Source organism: Equus przewalskii, chromosome 30 (genome assembly GCF_037783145.1).
Source record: "Equus przewalskii isolate Varuska chromosome 30, EquPr2, whole genome shotgun sequence".
NCBI lineage: Eukaryota > Metazoa > Chordata > Mammalia > Perissodactyla > Equidae > Equus > Equus przewalskii.
In genome coordinates this window covers 26,794,986-26,812,518 of record NC_091860.1, presented here as the reverse complement: position 1 = coordinate 26,812,518, position 17,533 = coordinate 26,794,986, and the positions used below count along the sequence as shown (strand labels likewise).

General features: G+C 44.5%; 1 protein-coding gene across 1 annotated transcript in view; it reads right to left on the bottom strand.

The window, feature by feature from the left end:
* Positions 1–7,144: 7,144 nt before the first annotated feature.
* Positions 7,145–17,533, bottom strand: part of IL2RA (interleukin 2 receptor subunit alpha) — an 80,171-nt gene continuing 69,782 nt past the window's right edge. Inside the window, exons 8-12 of the mRNA XM_008516887.2 lie at positions 16,706–16,921; positions 15,410–15,490; positions 14,961–15,032; positions 13,660–13,726; positions 7,145–9,050 (exon numbers count right to left, since the gene is read on the bottom strand). Coding sequence (XP_008515109.2) covers positions 9,026–9,050; positions 13,660–13,726; positions 14,961–15,032; positions 15,410–15,490; positions 16,706–16,921 — 461 coding nt within the window. The 3' untranslated portion in view covers positions 7,145–9,025. The remainder of the gene's footprint in view (positions 9,051–13,659; positions 13,727–14,960; positions 15,033–15,409; positions 15,491–16,705; positions 16,922–17,533) is intronic.

Sequence of the window (17,533 nt, the reverse complement as noted above, 5' to 3'; positions counted from 1 at the left end):
TGTTAATTTCCATCCAGTGTATCTTTAGTCTGAGATATTGTAGTTTTGCATGTAGAAGTTTCATTTGGATCTTTAAAAAAAATATCTTCCATGTCTCTACTTAAGATGTATAATCTTTCCTCTGGCTTTTTAAACAAGTGGAATAAAGTTATCATTACTGTTTTAATGTGCTTGCCTGCTGAGTCTAACATCTGTGTCAGTTCTGCTTTGATTTTGGCGGTTTGACTTTCTTACACATGGTGAGTCATATTTTCCTGCTTGTTTTCATGCCTGGTAATTCTTGACTGGATTGTGGGTTTTACCTTGTTCGTTGCTAGATAGTTTTGCATTCCTGTTCCTGTAAATGTTCTCGAGCTTTGCTCTGGGATGCAGTAAATTGCTTGGGAATGCTTTGGTCCTTTTGGGTCTTTCTTTTAAGGTGTGTTAGGCAGGATTAGAGCAGCTTTTAGTCCGTGGATAATTATTCCCCAATTCTGAGGCATGCCCTTCAGAGCACCCTACCCAATGGCCCATGAATTTTGGAATTCAGAGATCCTTCAAGCTGGCTGGTAGGAACAGGTGTTATTCTCAACCCCATGTGAGTTGAGTGTTGTTCCCTCTAATCCTTGACGGTGGTTCTTTTCCTGGTCTTGAGTCGTTTCCTCACACACATTTAATGATCAGTACTCTACTGAAATAAAGGACCCTGAGGCAGTCCTTCCACAACCTGCAAGTCTCTGAGTTCTCTCAGTGCTGCCCTTTCCTCTGTGTTCTCTCCCCCATGAACTCTAACTGCCTTGCTCTCCCTGGTCACCCAGCTCCATCTCCAACTCAGGAGGTCTTCTGGTCTCCACCTGGGCTCCTTCTCCCTGCACATGGCCTGAACACCCTCTCAAGGTAGCAAGCTGGGACCAGCATAGGGCTCACCTTATTTATTACTCATCTCTTAGAGATCAGTATCCTTCATTGCCTGATCGCCAATATCTTGAGAACTGTAGTCTCATATATTTTGTCCATTTTTTAGTTGTTTCATGCATGAGGGTAAATTTGGTCCCTATCACTCCATCTTGGCCAGAAATGAAAGCCTAAACAGAGCTTACTGAATACAGGGATCTGGTTACAAGAGTGTCTGAAGGGCTGAAGGTGTAAAATGAAAAAGGTGAGATAACTCAGAGATTTGTATTGCGGGAAGCAAGGCCTGGAGGAACAAAAGGGAGGGGGTGATGTTTCGTGAGTCCAGGAGCCTACTCATGGCTGATACTGGTTGAGATTGTTGCTGCTGTTGAAGCCAATGCTGCTGGAGCCGCCAAGATTTTTGGAGCCTGTAACTCCCAGAAGCTAATAGTGGTCAACCACTGCTCTCTTTACTGGAACTGCCAAAGGCTGCTGGAGCCTATAGCCATCTTTTGCTGATGGAGATGCCACTAGAAGCAGATAAAAAGGAAGGACTGTGGCTTCTCTTCTTTATCTGCATTCCAAACTCCTTTTAGTACTTTCCAAATAGCCAAACCTAGCCAGCAGCTGGGGCAAAAGCATCTGAGAAGTGTAATTTGCAAACATCCAGCTCTGAACTGTGGAGAACAGGGCATGGGAAGGACAGGAATGCATCAGCACATCTGCTGTTGCATCTTTTAGTCCTTCTTTGCTGATTAATGGTGCTACTTTCACAATTAATCACTTTTGCTCCAATGCATATACTCCACCTAAAATGCTGAAGATTTCAAACACGTAGGAACTTCTCATATTAGTTTCTATTCTTCAAAGCCAATCTAAAGAGCTTAAACCAGATTTTCTCTCTGAGGTCTAATTAGAAATGGCAAACATCTAGCCATCTGCCTTGCCTGACTACTTGAAGGTAGTTATTAGCCTTTTTTTTTTTTCCACATGGAATATTCTCTTAGCAGTTTTTCATATTATTCTGTCATTTGATCCTCCATATAGTTTTTACCTTTTTGGTTTGGTCAACATACCACATAATATTTTTTTCATAGTTACTGATGGAAACCTACCTGGTAGGGACCCCAAAGGCCAGATGTAGGAGATGGCAGTTGCCCACTTTAAAGAACTATGGTGCTGGCTATGTGTATAAATGGTGGACTGGATTAATGTAGGAATGAATATTATCTGGCAATTAGTTTAAAGGCAAAATTTCAGAGCCTTGTTCTTTCTTGTTATTTGTGTGCATTTCACCAAGAAACTTCCCACATAGAGAAAATAGGAGAAAAGAATCATTAACGGTCACCAATAAGGACCAAGAGATACATCTAGAGTTCTGGGGGAGAAGAAGTACCTATACTTTTCTATCTAGTGCTCAATGAATAGATGTCAATATCTACATCTACTGAAGTAAGAGGCCATTTCTTCCACAAATATTGACTGATGTCTATTACGTGCCTAGCACTAATAGAAACAATGTGGAATTCTACAGATGCAACAAGCTCAAATTTTTCTTAAGAGGGCGGAAAAGGAGGATACAAAAAAATTAACCGACATGACACAGCCGTTAGGAAAACAGTTTGGGGGTTCCTCAAAAACTAAAAATAGAACTACCATATGATCCAGCAATTTCTCTTCTGGAGATATTTCCAAAGGAAACATAATCAGCGTCTCAAAGAGGTATCTGCACTCCCATGTTCATTACAGCATTATTCACAATAGCTAAGGCATGGAAGCAACCTAAGCATCTATCAGCGGATGAATGGATAAAGAAAATGTAGTGTGTATTTGTATGCAGTGGAATATTATCTAGTCTTTAAAAAGAAGGAAGTTCTGTCATTTGTGACAAACTGGATGAACCTGGAGGACAGTTTGCTAAGTAAAATAAGTCAGACACAGAAAGACAAATACTGCATCATCCCACTTATACATGGAATCTAAAAAAGTCAAACTCGTAGAATGAGAGAGTAGAATGGTGGTTATCAAGGGCGGGGGTGGGGGAAATGGGAGATGTTTATCAAGGGGTACAAGTTGCAGTCAGGCGAGATGAATAAGTTCTGGAGATCTAACCTATAGCATATTGACTATACTAACAATACTGTCTTGTATACTTGAAATTTGCTAAGAGAGTGGATCTCAATTGTTCTCAAACACAAAAAGACATAACTATATGAGATGATGGATATGTTAATTAGTTTGATTATGGTAATCATTTCACAATGTATATGTACATCAAAACATCACATTGTACTCCTTAAATATATGCAATTTAGAGGTAGGGTATGTGGCTCAGGCCTAAGGAAGTATCATCTTACACCCTCTAGCCAGAGCGCAGGAGTAGACTTGAGGCCTGATTTGAGCCAAGAAGACTGGAGAAGCCATTTGCTGGGAGCTCCTAGGAGAGAAGCTCTTTTTATTTGTAGATGTGGTCATCTGATAAAAGTTCTGGAATATTTCTAGCCTATTTGGAACCATGAGGTTAATCTGATTCTCGGATAAAGCTGATATCACTGGAGACAGAGAGGAGAGTGAGAGAAAAAAGAAAACCCCAAAACAAGGTTCTTGATAAGATTGTGGAGCCATGAAGGAAGCCACCACGGAGGGCTACATAGTTATGTGAAAAGTTGGTTTGGATTTTCTATTGTTTGCTACTTAGAATGCTAAGGGTGAATTCTAAGAATACGTATGCTCATACTGTGCTTGATAACTCTTATCTTGTGACCACAGATTTGTTCTCATCCCTCCCCTCCTATCAGTAGGACAACTCCAAAGATATGTTTCTCAATAGTGTAGAAGAGGACATGGAGATTTTGCTGCGCTCCTTCAAAGGAGGAAGGAAACAACAAGGATTGGCTTTGAAAATCTCAGCTGCTCTCTCTTTCTGATTCCCGACTTAGCCAGGAAGCACCATCTGATAGGAACATCCCCACAGGAGCCAACGCCTTTGGAAAGCCTTCAAGGACGTCATAAATTAACTGCAGTCATTCTCCGAAGAAGAGTAAGGAAGTAGTCAAATTAGTACGGAGAATTGACGCCATTTTATCTGATATACTTATTTACCTCCTGCGGGGAAAATTTTTTTGGATAGTATTTATGGAACAGAAAACTTGTATTTACTTGAAAGTCTGCCTGAATGCTAATTCTTGTCTTATTTTCTGTTGAAAATATTTTGATACTGATATGACTGATTAAGTCAAATTTGGCAGAGGGGCATATATATGTCTGATATCAGTAGAGAAGGATGATTGCTATAGGATGCAGGTACAGCAGCTCTGAAAAAATCAAAAATCACAGTGGCCTCAATGGGAGGGTATTTGTGTCTCACGTGCAGTCCTAGTGTAAGCATTCCTGGTGTGGCACCTCGATGGTGTCACACAGCCAGGCTCCTTTGATTTTGTTTCCCTGTCAAACTTAACATGTAGTTTCTATCCCACTGGTGGTTCTAACTCCCACCACCAAGACCACCTGCCAATCAATGGAAGAGATCAAGAAGGAGAAGGGCGTGCCTGTTCTGGTCAAGGGCACATCTTGAAAACTGCACACTTTACTGCCCCTCATGTCTCATTGGTCAGAACTTAGTGACATGGCCACACTTAGCTGCAAGGGAGGCCAGAAAACACTGTCCTTAGCTGGGGGGAGGGATGTGTTCCCTCCTACAACCTGGGGCTTTTATTATCAGTGGAAGAATGGATTTAGAGGGACATAGCACTCTCTGTCAGAATGATTTATTTCCCATAGTTGTTTGACGTTCCCAGTCTGATAATTCCAACATCTCTGCCATATCTGAATTGGGTTCTGATGCTAGCTTTGTCTCTTCAAACTGTATTTTTTGACTTTTTGCATTCCTTGTAATCTTTTGTTGAAAGCTGGACACAACGTACTAGGTAAAGGGAACTGGGGTGAGTAGGTCTTTGGTGTGGAATTTATGTTTATCTGGAGGGCGTTAGGCTGTGTTTACTGTTTGCTGTAGCTGTGGTGTCAGAGGCTAAAATGTCCTCTGGAGTCACTGTTGTCCTCCCCTGTTGTCTCTGGGTTTCCCTAGAGCCTTCTTCTTGAGTAGGGTCTGAGATGTGCAGTTCTCTCAGCCGTGTTCCTGTGTTATTGCACAGGGCCCTTGTTGATGGGGTGGTGAGGTATGGGGGATGTGTTCTATAGTCCTACAATTAGGGACTAGGCCTGTTAGTGAGCCTGTGGCTGTGCTTCTCCACCCCTGCCCCTCAGGGGGGATGGGAAGGCCAGAGGGGACTGGAGTTGCATGTTTCCCTTCCCTCTGGTTGGTTAGGTTCTGGTAAAACCCAAGACAGTCAAGAAAATAGTTTCTCCTGAGGATGGGCCTTGTTGAGGAGAACAGAGTTCTCAGGTGTATTTCAAAATGGTTCCTTTTCCCCTTCCCCCACTGAAAGCATGAGGGGATTTTCCTCTGATCTCCACAGTGAGAACCTGGAACACTTCCCAGAGATAAAACTCGTAAAAGTGTAGGGGCTCCTATGACTGGGAGCCCTGGAGCTCTTAGCTCTCAGGTTTGTCCACACTGATCCTCTGGCGATCCATCAGTGCAGGGGTCCCTGCCCTGGTGCTACCCCAGGGTCTGTCCTGGGCTTCTGCTCCAGTCAACTGTGGTTCTCTGTTTCCACTTGTCTGTCTCTTAAACTTGGGGACAGACGTTCGCCCTGTGACTTCAATTCTCTGATGAATCTGAGAAGAGTTGTTGATTTTCAGTTTGTTCAGAGTTTTTCTTGTTAGGATGGGGGTGATGGTTTCCAAGTTCCTCATATGCCAGACTGGAAACTGGAAGTCATATGGTTATTTTTAAACAAGAACACAGTCATGCTTTAAAGCCTATTTAGTTGAAAATTATAAGCCAACAACACAAATGATGCAAAGATCTATCGCTGTACATTGTAGATAAGCCGGAAAACCCATAACAAGTTAAACTGATTATGACATGTGCATGTTGGGAGTCATCAAACACAACCCCAGTGTGACAAATCCTGACAGTAATTTAAAATTTAGCTGTGAGAATGCTAGCAATCAAAAACCAAAATCAACCCAAGACAGTTCTAGTAATTTATAAATAATAGCATTCTTCCTGGAAGCTATGCAAATTTCATGATCTCAATAGAATACTGAATCGGGGTCTTCAGTATGCTTTAGTAATAAGTTAATTTCAGTTTTTGAAAAAAAAATTCATGAGTCTTAATAATAACTCACTTAAAAGAATACTAGTAAGTCAGTCACTATAAAAACTTCAGGAAGACCCTGGCCCTCCACTGTGAGCTGAGGATCCTTCGTTGAGAATCATGAATGGAACCAGCGGTGCTCGAATATTTTAGTTTCAGGACATTTTGTTTGTTTGTTTTAATTGAGGTGAAATTCACATAACGTACAATTAACCATTACGAAGCATACAGTTCAGTGGCATTTAGTGTAGTCACAATGTTGTTGTCTTTATCATCCCAGAAAAACACCCCATACCCATTAAGTAATCACCCTCTCCAGCCCCTGGTAACCACTAACTTACCTTCTGTCTCTTTGGAGCTGCCCACTCTGGATATTTCATATAAAAAGAATCACACAACTCGTGACCTTTTGTGTCTGGCTTCTTTCACTTGGCATGCTGTTTTTGAGGCTCATCCACATAGTAGCATGTACCAGTTCTCCATTCATTTTTATGGCTGAATGATGTTGCCATATATGGATTTACTACAATTTCCTTATCCATTCGTCCACTCATGGGCGTTTGGGTTGTTTCCACCTCTTGGCTATTTGGCTATAGTGCTGTTACGAACAGTCATGTCTAAGTTTCTGTGTGGACACAGGTTTTTATCTCTTTTGGGTATATACCTGGGAGTGGAATCGCAAGGTCATATGGTCACTCTATGTTTAACTTTTTGAGGAGCTGCCAATCTGTTTTCCGCAGTGGCTGCACCATTTTACATTCCACCAGCCAGGTATGAGGGTCCCTATTTCTCTCTATCTTTGTCAACATATGTTACTTTCCTTTTTTTTTTTTTTTCCCCTTTTGGCTTAAAGTCATCTTTGTGGGCATGACATGGTATCTCACTGCGGTTTTGATTTGCGTTTCTGAAATGACCAATGATGATGTGCTTGCCAACTATTTGTCAGGACCTCTGTACGTGAATAAAAACTGTTGAGGCTCCCAAAGAGCTTTTGTTTATGTAGTCATATCCAGCAATACTTAACATATTCAGACACTAAAACCAAGAAATTTAAAAAATATTATTTATTAATTCTTTTCTAAACAATAGTAATAAACTCACTATGTGTTAAGATCAGAGCAATGACATCATCACATATCATGTAGCTTCTGGAAAACTCTACCATATGCTTATAAGAGAATAAGAGTGATAAAAGTAAATATCATCTTAATTATTATGAAAAAAATTTTGATCTCATAGACCTCCTTCCCCCAAAATGAGTAATAATTATTCAATTTAATTTTACTCAAGTAAGATAAATAAGATTTAAAAAAAAATTTTTTTCTGATCTGAGATTCCTCTCATTTTAGTTTACCCAGAAAACATATACGTACTTAGAAAGGAGGATGTTGACAATGGAATCTGGATTGTACTTGGTTGTCACAGAAAGGACAGAAAATGGTTCTTTAATCTGGGTATGGACCTTCTAACACCTGCCCACCTTTGTCATAACACTTTCCTGCCCTTTCAGGAATGAAAACTGGCTGCTGGTTTAAGTTTTTCATTGATTGTTCGACTGGGACATCTGAGTTAACTGATTGGAGGATTGAGATCTTACCCAAGAGACGGAACAATAACGCTCACCGAAATCAGCACCTGAAGCTGACTTTCCCAGTAGGAGTGGAGGTGGGTGGGCATGGTGAGGTATAACCCAGTGGTTCCCAAAGTGAGGTTCCCAGACCAGCATCACCAGCATCACTTAGAATTTGTTAGAAATGTGACCTGCAGACTCAGAAACTCTGGAGATGGGCCCAGCCATACGTGTTCTAACAAGGCCTCCAGGTGATGCTGCTTTGCTAAACGTTGTGCTAACAGCCTGGGGACCACTGGTGTGACCTTTTCCACAGTTACATTCTGTCAATATGATCTCCCTCTCCTGTCCTCACTTCCTTCTTCTTTCCTTCCTTCTATAAACATTAAATGTATTGCTCCCTTATCAGTGTTTTTATGACACTTATTTGGAAATATACACATTTGCACATCGTGTGTCTGTCTGTAAACATCAAATTCGTGCAGGCCAAATTCAGAGTATCATTTATACCAATCTCAAAGAAACGGACTCTTGAAGAGGCCTATTAGTAATGTCCAGGGAAAGTTTTTTGACAGGTATAATTTATTGCCTGGGACCTAGTTTATCCTTCTCTTCCTGACATTAACTCCAGTAAAATCCTTTCAAATATGGAAGCTCTACAATTCCAAGGGCTTGGTTGCCCTCATTTGGTGTTACCCAAAGATTATTCTGCCATGGCCTCTGTTCTTTAGAAATTTACAATCAAAGGCTCAGTGGGAGGCAGCTCATTTAGAGGACTGAGCTGAGGACGAAAAGATTCCGCCTTACCAGTCCAGAGGTCTTAGAGAGTATTCATTAAGAAATATTACCAGGAAGATGGGCTGGTCAACCGGAGGCTGGGAAAGGATCTATGTGGATCACAGAGAAGGTCCAGTTTCATAAGGTGGGGAGTGTGTGTGTGTGTCTATTTACATTAGTGCTAGGGTTTTCCTTGAGATTTCCCAACTGGGAAGTTGGGAAGAAATTAACATGAAGCTACTTTTCCTTATACTATATATGGTGTGGAGAGGGTTCCATGAGGTCAAGCTTTAATGAACACATATACATGAAAATAAGACCGAGAGTTCTTGTTGTTCCTCCCTGCTCCTCCAGTGACCTTGGAACTGCTGCTTAGAAGCAGGTTGAGCTTGCTCAGTGATTCTACAGAGCTGGCTTCACGATGGGGTCACAGTGCCTGGTGTTCTGTGATGCGACTTCTGAGCTTTCCAAAACCCAGGGGATCACAGGAGGTGCCTCTTGGGTGAGTGTTTAACTTCTTTGATTTTGCTTGTGCTCCATGATGTCTGTGGGCTGTTCTTGGCTTCTTACCACTCTTGGTTTTCTAGATGGTTCTTCTACTCTTCCTCCTGTAGTGAGAAAACTAAGTCGTAGTCATAGGTGTAATGCAGCACCAAGACAAACGTGGTCCCCACCCTAAACCGATGTGAGTAGAACATTCAACATAAGCCCGCACTGACCTGCTAACTTTAAATTACACCCCAGGACACTGTTACCTTCCCACAGGCTGCAATCTGACCTCCAGGCCTCTCCATCCCTCCAGGGGCCAAGACTGGTTGCCCTGTGGTTCTTACAGTGTGATAATTCAATCATCGTGCGGCAGGGTGGATCTGAGAAAGAGCCCGAGAGAGCCCTTCCATTTCCCTGGCAGCTCCAGCACCAAGTGGTTACAGGTGTGGAGGCTGAGTGGGTCTCAGGGAACCGACTACAGGAGGGGCTCTGCTTTGGGGCTAATCCCCAAGGGGTATCTTCCTCCGGATCCTCACTTTACGCTTTATCCTTGGGTATAGTGACTACAGGGTCCCACGGTCCCACTCTAAAACGTGGAGTCGTCCCTGGGTCATCCCTCTTCCTTAACCCTCACTTCCAATCAGCTGCCAAATCCTGCTAATGTGACCTCTCCTATTATTTCCAGATTCTTTTCCTCCTTTTTAGCTTATGCCCACGGACCTACTTCATGCTCTCATTGTCTCCTGTGTGGATTTATTCCATCATAACATAATCAAACTGCTACCAGTATTACCCACCTTAAATCCAGCCTCTATTGTAGCCTGGACCATTCAAAGGGCCAGTGCTACCTTTTGCCCCATAAGTAAAGCTTCTGTGGCTCTCTGATGCCCTCAGGATAGGGTCTGAGCCCCTCAGTCTGGCCTGATCTTCCATGACTTGGTCACTGTCCATCCATACAGCAAGATTGTCCCTACCCCAGCGTTCAGAACTGCTTGACTTCTCCCAAACGTTGTCATGCTTCTTCACATGGCCTTATCTCTCCTCACATTCCACTGCCCAGCAGCCATTTCCTGCCTTTCTCTATCTGGCCTTAGGCATTTCAGGCACCATCAACTTGCCCCTCATAGGGGTGAGTGTCCTTTCTCTTTTCTCCTACAACATCTCAATCTTAGGCTTTAACAAATTCTATTTAAAATCTCCATTTTTTTCTCCTCTCCTCTACTGGTCTGTAAGCTCCTGAGTGCAGGACCATTTGCATTCATCCTTGGACCCCTAGCAAGTACCTGGCACAAAGGTCATAGTTTTTTTTAAAAATTGAGATATAGTTGACATATAACACTGAGTAAGTTTAAGCTGTATAATGTGTTGATTTGATACACTTATATATCGCAAAGTGATTACCACCATAGCGTTGGGTAACACCTCTCACATGTCACGTAATTACCATTATTTCTTTTTTGTGGTGAGAACATTTAAGATCCAGTCTCCTAGCAACTTTGAAATGCATAACACGGTATTGTCAACTTTGATCACTACGCTGAGCCTTAGAGCCCTAGAACTTATTCAACTTCTAAATGCAAGTCTATGCCCTTGACCTACATCTACATAGGAGATATTCCACAAAGTTTATTTGAACCATATGGAGGACAACAGCTGCAGAAAAGGAATAATAATAGCAACTAACTGTGCTGAGTGATTTTCATGAATTGGAAATTCCTGTTTTCTAGCCAGTGCCGTACTATAAGAACTGTCTGTGATGATAGAAATGTTTTGTATCTGTGTTATCCAAGATGGTAACCACATGTGGCTACTGAACATATGACAAGTGGCTACTGCAACGAATGAACTGAATTTTTAATTGTTTTCATTTATTTAAGTTTAAACATAATGTGTACAGGTGGCTAGTGGCTACCATATTGGGCAGTACAGTCCCAGACTTTTCTCAGCTCTTACTTAGCCCACAGGCACATCTGGTTCCTCTCTACCCTGCTGGGAGCTCCCACGGAGCAAGGCTCTGAGCAGCGGCGTGCTGGTAAAGGCTTAACAACCAGCTCTCTGAAAAGCTTGCCTGTTTCCGTGGCATAAATACTCCCACCCGGTCCAGTTTCGAGCTGCCAGAGTGACACCATGGAACACAGAGCTGGGAAGAGCTGTACGGTAGCAAAGCATCATCTGGTATTTCCCTGATACAGATACAACAGGTGTAAATCACCCTGAGAACAAAGACAGCACTCAAATGTAGTAAAATAAGTAGAAAGTGATTAATTTTGAGTATTTGCTAACTTTGCTTTTAATATAATTTAATCATGTTTATATACTTTAACTTTTAATAATGCCTATGCTTAAAAACAGTTCACAAAATTCCTGCAATTTCGACTTTTGGTCTCAGGAGCCAGTATCAGCCACCTACCGCTCTTCACTGGTTCCCGGTAATTGCTCCAAAAAAAAAATCACATGTGGGATTTCTGTTTGGCCACAAGAGGGCGTTATCAGATGACGTTAGATTCTAGGAAGGATTTGGGACTAGCTCCCTGGCGGGAGTCAGCTTGAGATAAATAAGTGTTTGAGTCTCCTGGGAGATTGCAATTCTGAGAGAGCTTGTGGGAACCCACAGTTTCGGGCCATTCTTTGTTTCACAACATAGACTCCAAGCCTTTACCACTGCCAAATAGCTTTACCCCTTTGTGTCTGAAGGCTTTGGGTCTTTAAGCTACCAAATGGAAACATCCTTGAGAGGTATTGAGTCTCGTCAGTGAAGGAAGGAGAAAGTCTGACAAGCACTGAGTACCTGCAATGCGTTGGGCACTTGACATCCTTCATCTCTCATAATCCTAAAATAACACCTTGGGAGTCAGCTAACACCACAGAGAAATGGGTAGACTGCCAGGTAGATGAATAATTCCTAATATAATAACCCTAGAGGGCTTATCCTTTGTGTTGCAATAATTTGTACTTTTCAATTCACACAAGGGAAATCAGGAATATATTATAAGCCTGATGATCAGTATAAAAATGGAAGGAATCTGATGCTTTCTCTCTGGCTGGGCTAACTATAGGATCTAAGAGCTTTGGTTTTTGGGGGGTGAGTCTGCATCTTCTCAGGGTCTTACTGGGGAGTTTATATCCGCGTTGGCCAGAGTGCACTCTGGGTGGTAGGGGATATCCTGGATGGTTGAGAGAGTGACTGACATGTTAGGTCTCTGTAGTCCTCTGTCTAAGGGAGGGAGAAATTGGCCTTTGTGTGGGGTGGGGGGCGGGGGGTGAAATGATTTCACTCTCTTGATCCTGAATACCGTTAGTCTAGTGCAGGTTCTCAAAGTGTGGTCCCTGGACCAGCAGCATCAGTGTCACCTGGAATTTGTTAGAGATGTAGATTCTCAGGTCCCACCCGGAGCTGTGAAGCAGAGACTCTGGTGGTGGGGCCGGGCCATATGTTTTAAAAGCCCGCCGGGAAACTCTGACGCCCTCTCCAGTCTGAGAACCACTGGCCCAGTGCAGAGTTGTTGAAACTGGATGAGCAAGCATGAGATGCATCTGAGCTGCTTTAGGAAGTACTAAGGTCCCAGTCGCTAAAGGTCATATGCTGCATGATTCCATCTATATGAAGCGTCCAGAACAGGCAAATCCACAGAGATGGACAGTAGACTCGTGGTTGCTGGGGGGGGGGGGGGGGGTAGAGGAGGGTGGGGAATGGGGAATTGAGAAATACAGGGTTCTTTTGAGGGAGATGGAAGTGTTCCAGAATTAGATAGTGGTGATGTATGCACAACATTGCTAAAAACCACAGAGTTATGCACTTTAAAATGGTTACAATGATGAATTTTATCTCAATTGAAAAAAAAAAAAGTACTGATGTCTGCGGCCCACCCCTAGAGATTCTGGTTGGGGCTCAACATTGGTATTTAAAAAAATCTCTGGGGGCTGGCCCGGTGGCCGGGTGGTTAAGTTCTCGCGCTCCGCTGTAGGCGGCCCAGTGTTTCGTTGGTTCGGATCCTGGGCGCGGACATGGCACTGCTCATCAAACCACGCTGAGGCAGCGTCCCACATGCCACAACTAGAAGGACCCACAACGAAGAATACACAACTACGTACCGGGGGGCTTTGGGGAAAAAAGGAAAAAAAATAAAATAAATCTTTAAAAAAATCTCTCCTGTTTGTCTAATCTGCAGCCAGGGTTGAGAATCCGAATTAAGCAAATGAGGCCACACATGGGTCACACTCGCGGTCTGGGGGGCCCTGGGTGAGTGTCTGCAGTCAGTGGGGTGGGGAGCGCAGGGGAGGAAAAGCTCGGGTGGATGCTGCCCCTGGCTTCCTTGTAGCCAGGCGATGAGGCAGAAGGGTCTTGCGCTCTAGTTTCAGGTTGCCGTTTTGGCCTCCGCTGTGCAATCTTGTTTGCATTGCTTCATCTGTCTAAGCTGTAGTTATTCTAAAGGTGTCTGAGAAGATAGGTTGTGATAATGTTCCCAAGTGTCGAGACTGGGATACAGTAGGCGCTCAACAAATGTTCGCTTTCCTTGCTTTCCCATTTCCCTGCCGCTTTAATTCTTGTTGATCGACTCTTTGGGAATGCGTGCATTGGCCGCTTCTCCCTCCTACTCCCCAGACTGCTGGAGGTTAGTAGGAGAATGGGGCGGGCTGGGGCGAAGGGGTCTCCGCCCAGGGGCTTTTCCTACCCCGGGCTTCCTCCGCTAGCTTGGGCAGGGGCTTCTTTGCTAATATGGGACTCACCATCTGCGCTGCCAGGTGAGCCCGCTCAGGAGGAGGATGCTGATCAGCAGGAGAATGCAGCCGGCCACTGTCAACAGAGAAGCAGTTCAGCAGAGGTGCGCCTGGGCTGGGTCGCAGAGCAGGCTGAAGAAGTCCCGGCCTGTTGTAGTCCTTGTCGTCCCCCCCCCCCGCCCCCCAGCAGGAGTTTCCTGCAGAGGTGGGTGCTCCAGTTTCTGCTTTCCCTTCTCAGAACACAGGATGCAGCGCCCTTCCCGGACAGGACCAAGGACGAGGGCTAGGGCTGGGGAGGTGTGGACGGAAAAGGGCAGGCGCCTGTCCTCAGTGGCTCTGCCTCTTTCTGGGGGCAGGGAACTGACAGGCACTCTCTTGAGAATGATTCAGAGGCCAGGCCTCTGTTAAGGAGGCTGTGAGTGAGGCTCAGGACAGTAAAAGAAACGTCGAAATATAAAGATAAATGATAAACACATTAGCATCTCTTGAAAGTGTTCAAATGATGCTTTCCTGTGGCACTCGAGTGAGCTACCTATCTACCTTAGATGTACCTCCAAGCCTGTTTTTCTTTTTTTTTCCAGCTTAATTGAGATATAATTAACATACACATTGTGTAAGTTTAAGGTGTGATGATTTGATACACTTATATCTTGCGATATGATCACCAAAATCCTGTTAGCTAACACCTCCGTCACATCACATAATTACCACTTTTTTTGTGTGTGGTGAGAACATTTAAGATCTACTGCCTTAGCCACTTTCAAGTAGACAATACGCTGTTGTTAACCATGCTGTACATTCGATCCTCGGAACTTATTCATCTTCTTGCTGGAAGTTTGTACCTCTCACCAACATCTCCCCATTTGCCCCACCCCCAGTGTGGTGACCACCATTCTACTCTCTGTTTCTATGAGCTCCTCCCATCCCCACTCACCCCAAAGCCTGTTGTCCCCTCTCCAAGGAACAACTGTAATGTTTCTGGAATGTTTTTTCTCTCTGCCCCTGGTTATATGGCATCCGTTCTCTCTCACCTCACCTCACCCCTCACACATGGCCATGGGGTATTTTTATCCTTTAAGGTACAGTTAGAGGGAACTAGTTGGGCTGGTTTGAGACTTCACTCACAACTTACTATAACTGATTACTGCGATTTTGAGTTAGGTTAATATCTAGATTAGTCTTTTACTCTTATAAACATTATATAAGGAGGGGGTCATTTTAAACTAACTAACCCAGCAACCCACCAAGCAATATGTCCCACAGTCCATCTGGGGCACATTTTGTCAACAAAAGGAGTGACCGCTACCCACCTGCCATCTGATACTCGGCTGTAAATATGAACGTCTCTGTGGTTGCAGCCACTTCTGTACGTGTTTGAAAATCTGTGCAGGAGAGAGAGAGGAAGAGGCTGAGTTTATGCTAATTATCGGACTGCGCAGGCTGCAGAGAGTCAGGGCTTCCCAGCGAGCTAGACCCTCGGAGATTGATGGAAGGGATGTGAGAGACAAGAGGAGGCTGTGGGCAAGCGTTTCATCCTTCTGCCTCGACATGCTGCCCTCAGTCTCGTTTCTCCTCTTTCTGACGCTTACTGTAAATGTGTTTGAGCACTGGGGGTCACGTGCAGATGCGTGATCATCTTTCACACCCGCGGGGCCGCTCTGGCCCATCTCCTGGAGGGGCTGCTCCAGGCGAACTGTCTTCCCTTTCTTGCATTATGATTTAATGGCCAAGCTTTTATCTTCATGGAAACTGGCCGTACCTGTGGTACCTGTCATTATTAGGGGACAGGACGTTTCACTCCCAGGAGAAGCATCAGTGCTTGCTTGAAGCTCTTTGTCACCTGGAGGAAAGAGTAAGTGATGCTTGTGGAACCGAAGGTGGATTGTGAGGGTCGCACATCCACCCCGAACCGTCTCCTCAGCCGACCCTGGACACACTAGCTGAGGCGTGAATCTCAGTTATGGGCACATTATCTGGGGATGCTACGTGACGGGGCTCTGCATCAGGGTCACAGGGAAGTGGGTAAGTGGCCCCAGCAGAGCTGAGAGGGAATTCTAACCGTGGTCCTGGCTTTCCATGGAACTCCAAGCAACCCCTCTCCCCAGGCTTCCTACTCAGCCCTGATTTCCATCTGTGGCTTGGAAACAGGTCATAATAATACAAATACCAGTGAACCATCAGATGAAGTAGAAATGCAGAGAAGGGTTGCTTTTCTCTGTGACAGGGTCCCCATTCCTCCTGAGTGTTGTCAGTTCCCCAGGACACTTCCCCGCCTCCCCATCCTTTTATAAAGGAAGCCATGGACATGCTCTGAGCTGTAGTGTGGCTCATTGGAGGCAGGCTATGGGAAACAAACAGCATCCTCAAAGAACCCAAGAGGAAGATATGGCATATGAGAAATGGTGGTGAGCAAAGAAACCAGTAATACTTATGGTTAAATGTAAGTGACTTTGATTGTAGAAATAATATGATTGACAGTAATGGCAGAAGAAGACCTCAATAGAGGTGTGTTGTATGTAAGCACGAATGAGTGTATGTTTGTGTTTGTGCTTGAGTAAGACTGTTTCCTACACATCTGCACTCTTAGCAAAGCTCAGGTGGGAATTACACAAAGGGAAGGAACATGCCAACAGTGCAGCACTGTGCAAATAATGGGTTCACACTCTGTGTCAGTAAACTAGAAAGGCGTGGGTAGCAGGCTGGACTTTCCCTTTTGAACGAGAGGACATCTTGGCAGCTTTGAGGAAGAAGCGGAATTTCAGGATCAGCTAGGAAAGGGAAAGCATTATCACCAGTGAGGAGGCATCTGAAGATCTTTCCTCCTCTTCTGTCTCCTGCTTTTATCCCCACTCAGGGTAGAGGGGACCTTAGGTGATGGAGACCTTAGAATTTATCTAGTCTATTATCTAGAATGAGACAAAACAGAAGCCCAAGGACATTAAGCGGCTTGCCCCAGGTCACATAGCTGTTGGGTAAAGCTGTTGGGTCAAGAATTGCATCCTGGTCAGCCTGATGGAAAAGGCAAGGTGGTGGACCCCAGAAGCCGCCACCATACCTGCAAACTCACTGTTCTTGCTTTCACTTGTGCACCTGAGCTGGGGCTGTGTCCACCTTGTCCTCCCACACATCATTTTGCAGACGCTCTTGGCAGGACCACTCTGTAGGGCCCTGAATCCCTGGGCGCACTGGTAGTGAACTGTCTGCCCCACCACAAAATGGTAAATTCTCTCCGAAGCTTCGTGTTCCCAGGGCGGAGGCTCCCTGCAGTGACCTGGAGGAGGGAAAGGAAATTCTGAAGGCAAATTGGGGAAAGCACTGTGAGTGAATCCAAGTTGCCTCTTCCTGGAGACTGGACCTTGGTTCTTATTTTTTCGTTCATTCATTCATTCATTCATTCCTTCTTTCATGCAAGCAATATGTATTGAGAATACCTATGTGTCAGGGAACTTTGCTGGGCACTTTGTGAGAAGGCACAAAGACTCAGTTACTCCTGCAAGGAGTAGACAGTGGACTGGGTAAGAAAGACATAGGAAGGCAGAATGTGCTGAGTATTATAGCTGAGGAGCAGGCGCTTGCTGTGGGAACACAGAGGAATGAGTAAGTACTTCTGATGATGGTGAGGGTTTTGATAAGTGGACAGGAGTGAGAAAGGTGGGCTCAGCTGAGGGATAAGGGCAGGCTCAAGCCAATTTGGGCTCATGAAGTGTGAAGACCACCTTGGATCTCCACTGCTAAGTGAGGAAGCACATCCTCGGGTTGCGGCTGGTGGTCATCTCGGGACCATGGCAGAAAGACTGGGGACAAAGCCAAAGCCAAGAGGAGGGAAGGGCTGAGAGAACCTTGGGGAAATGAAATCTCACCTCTGATCAAGCCATGCCTGAAG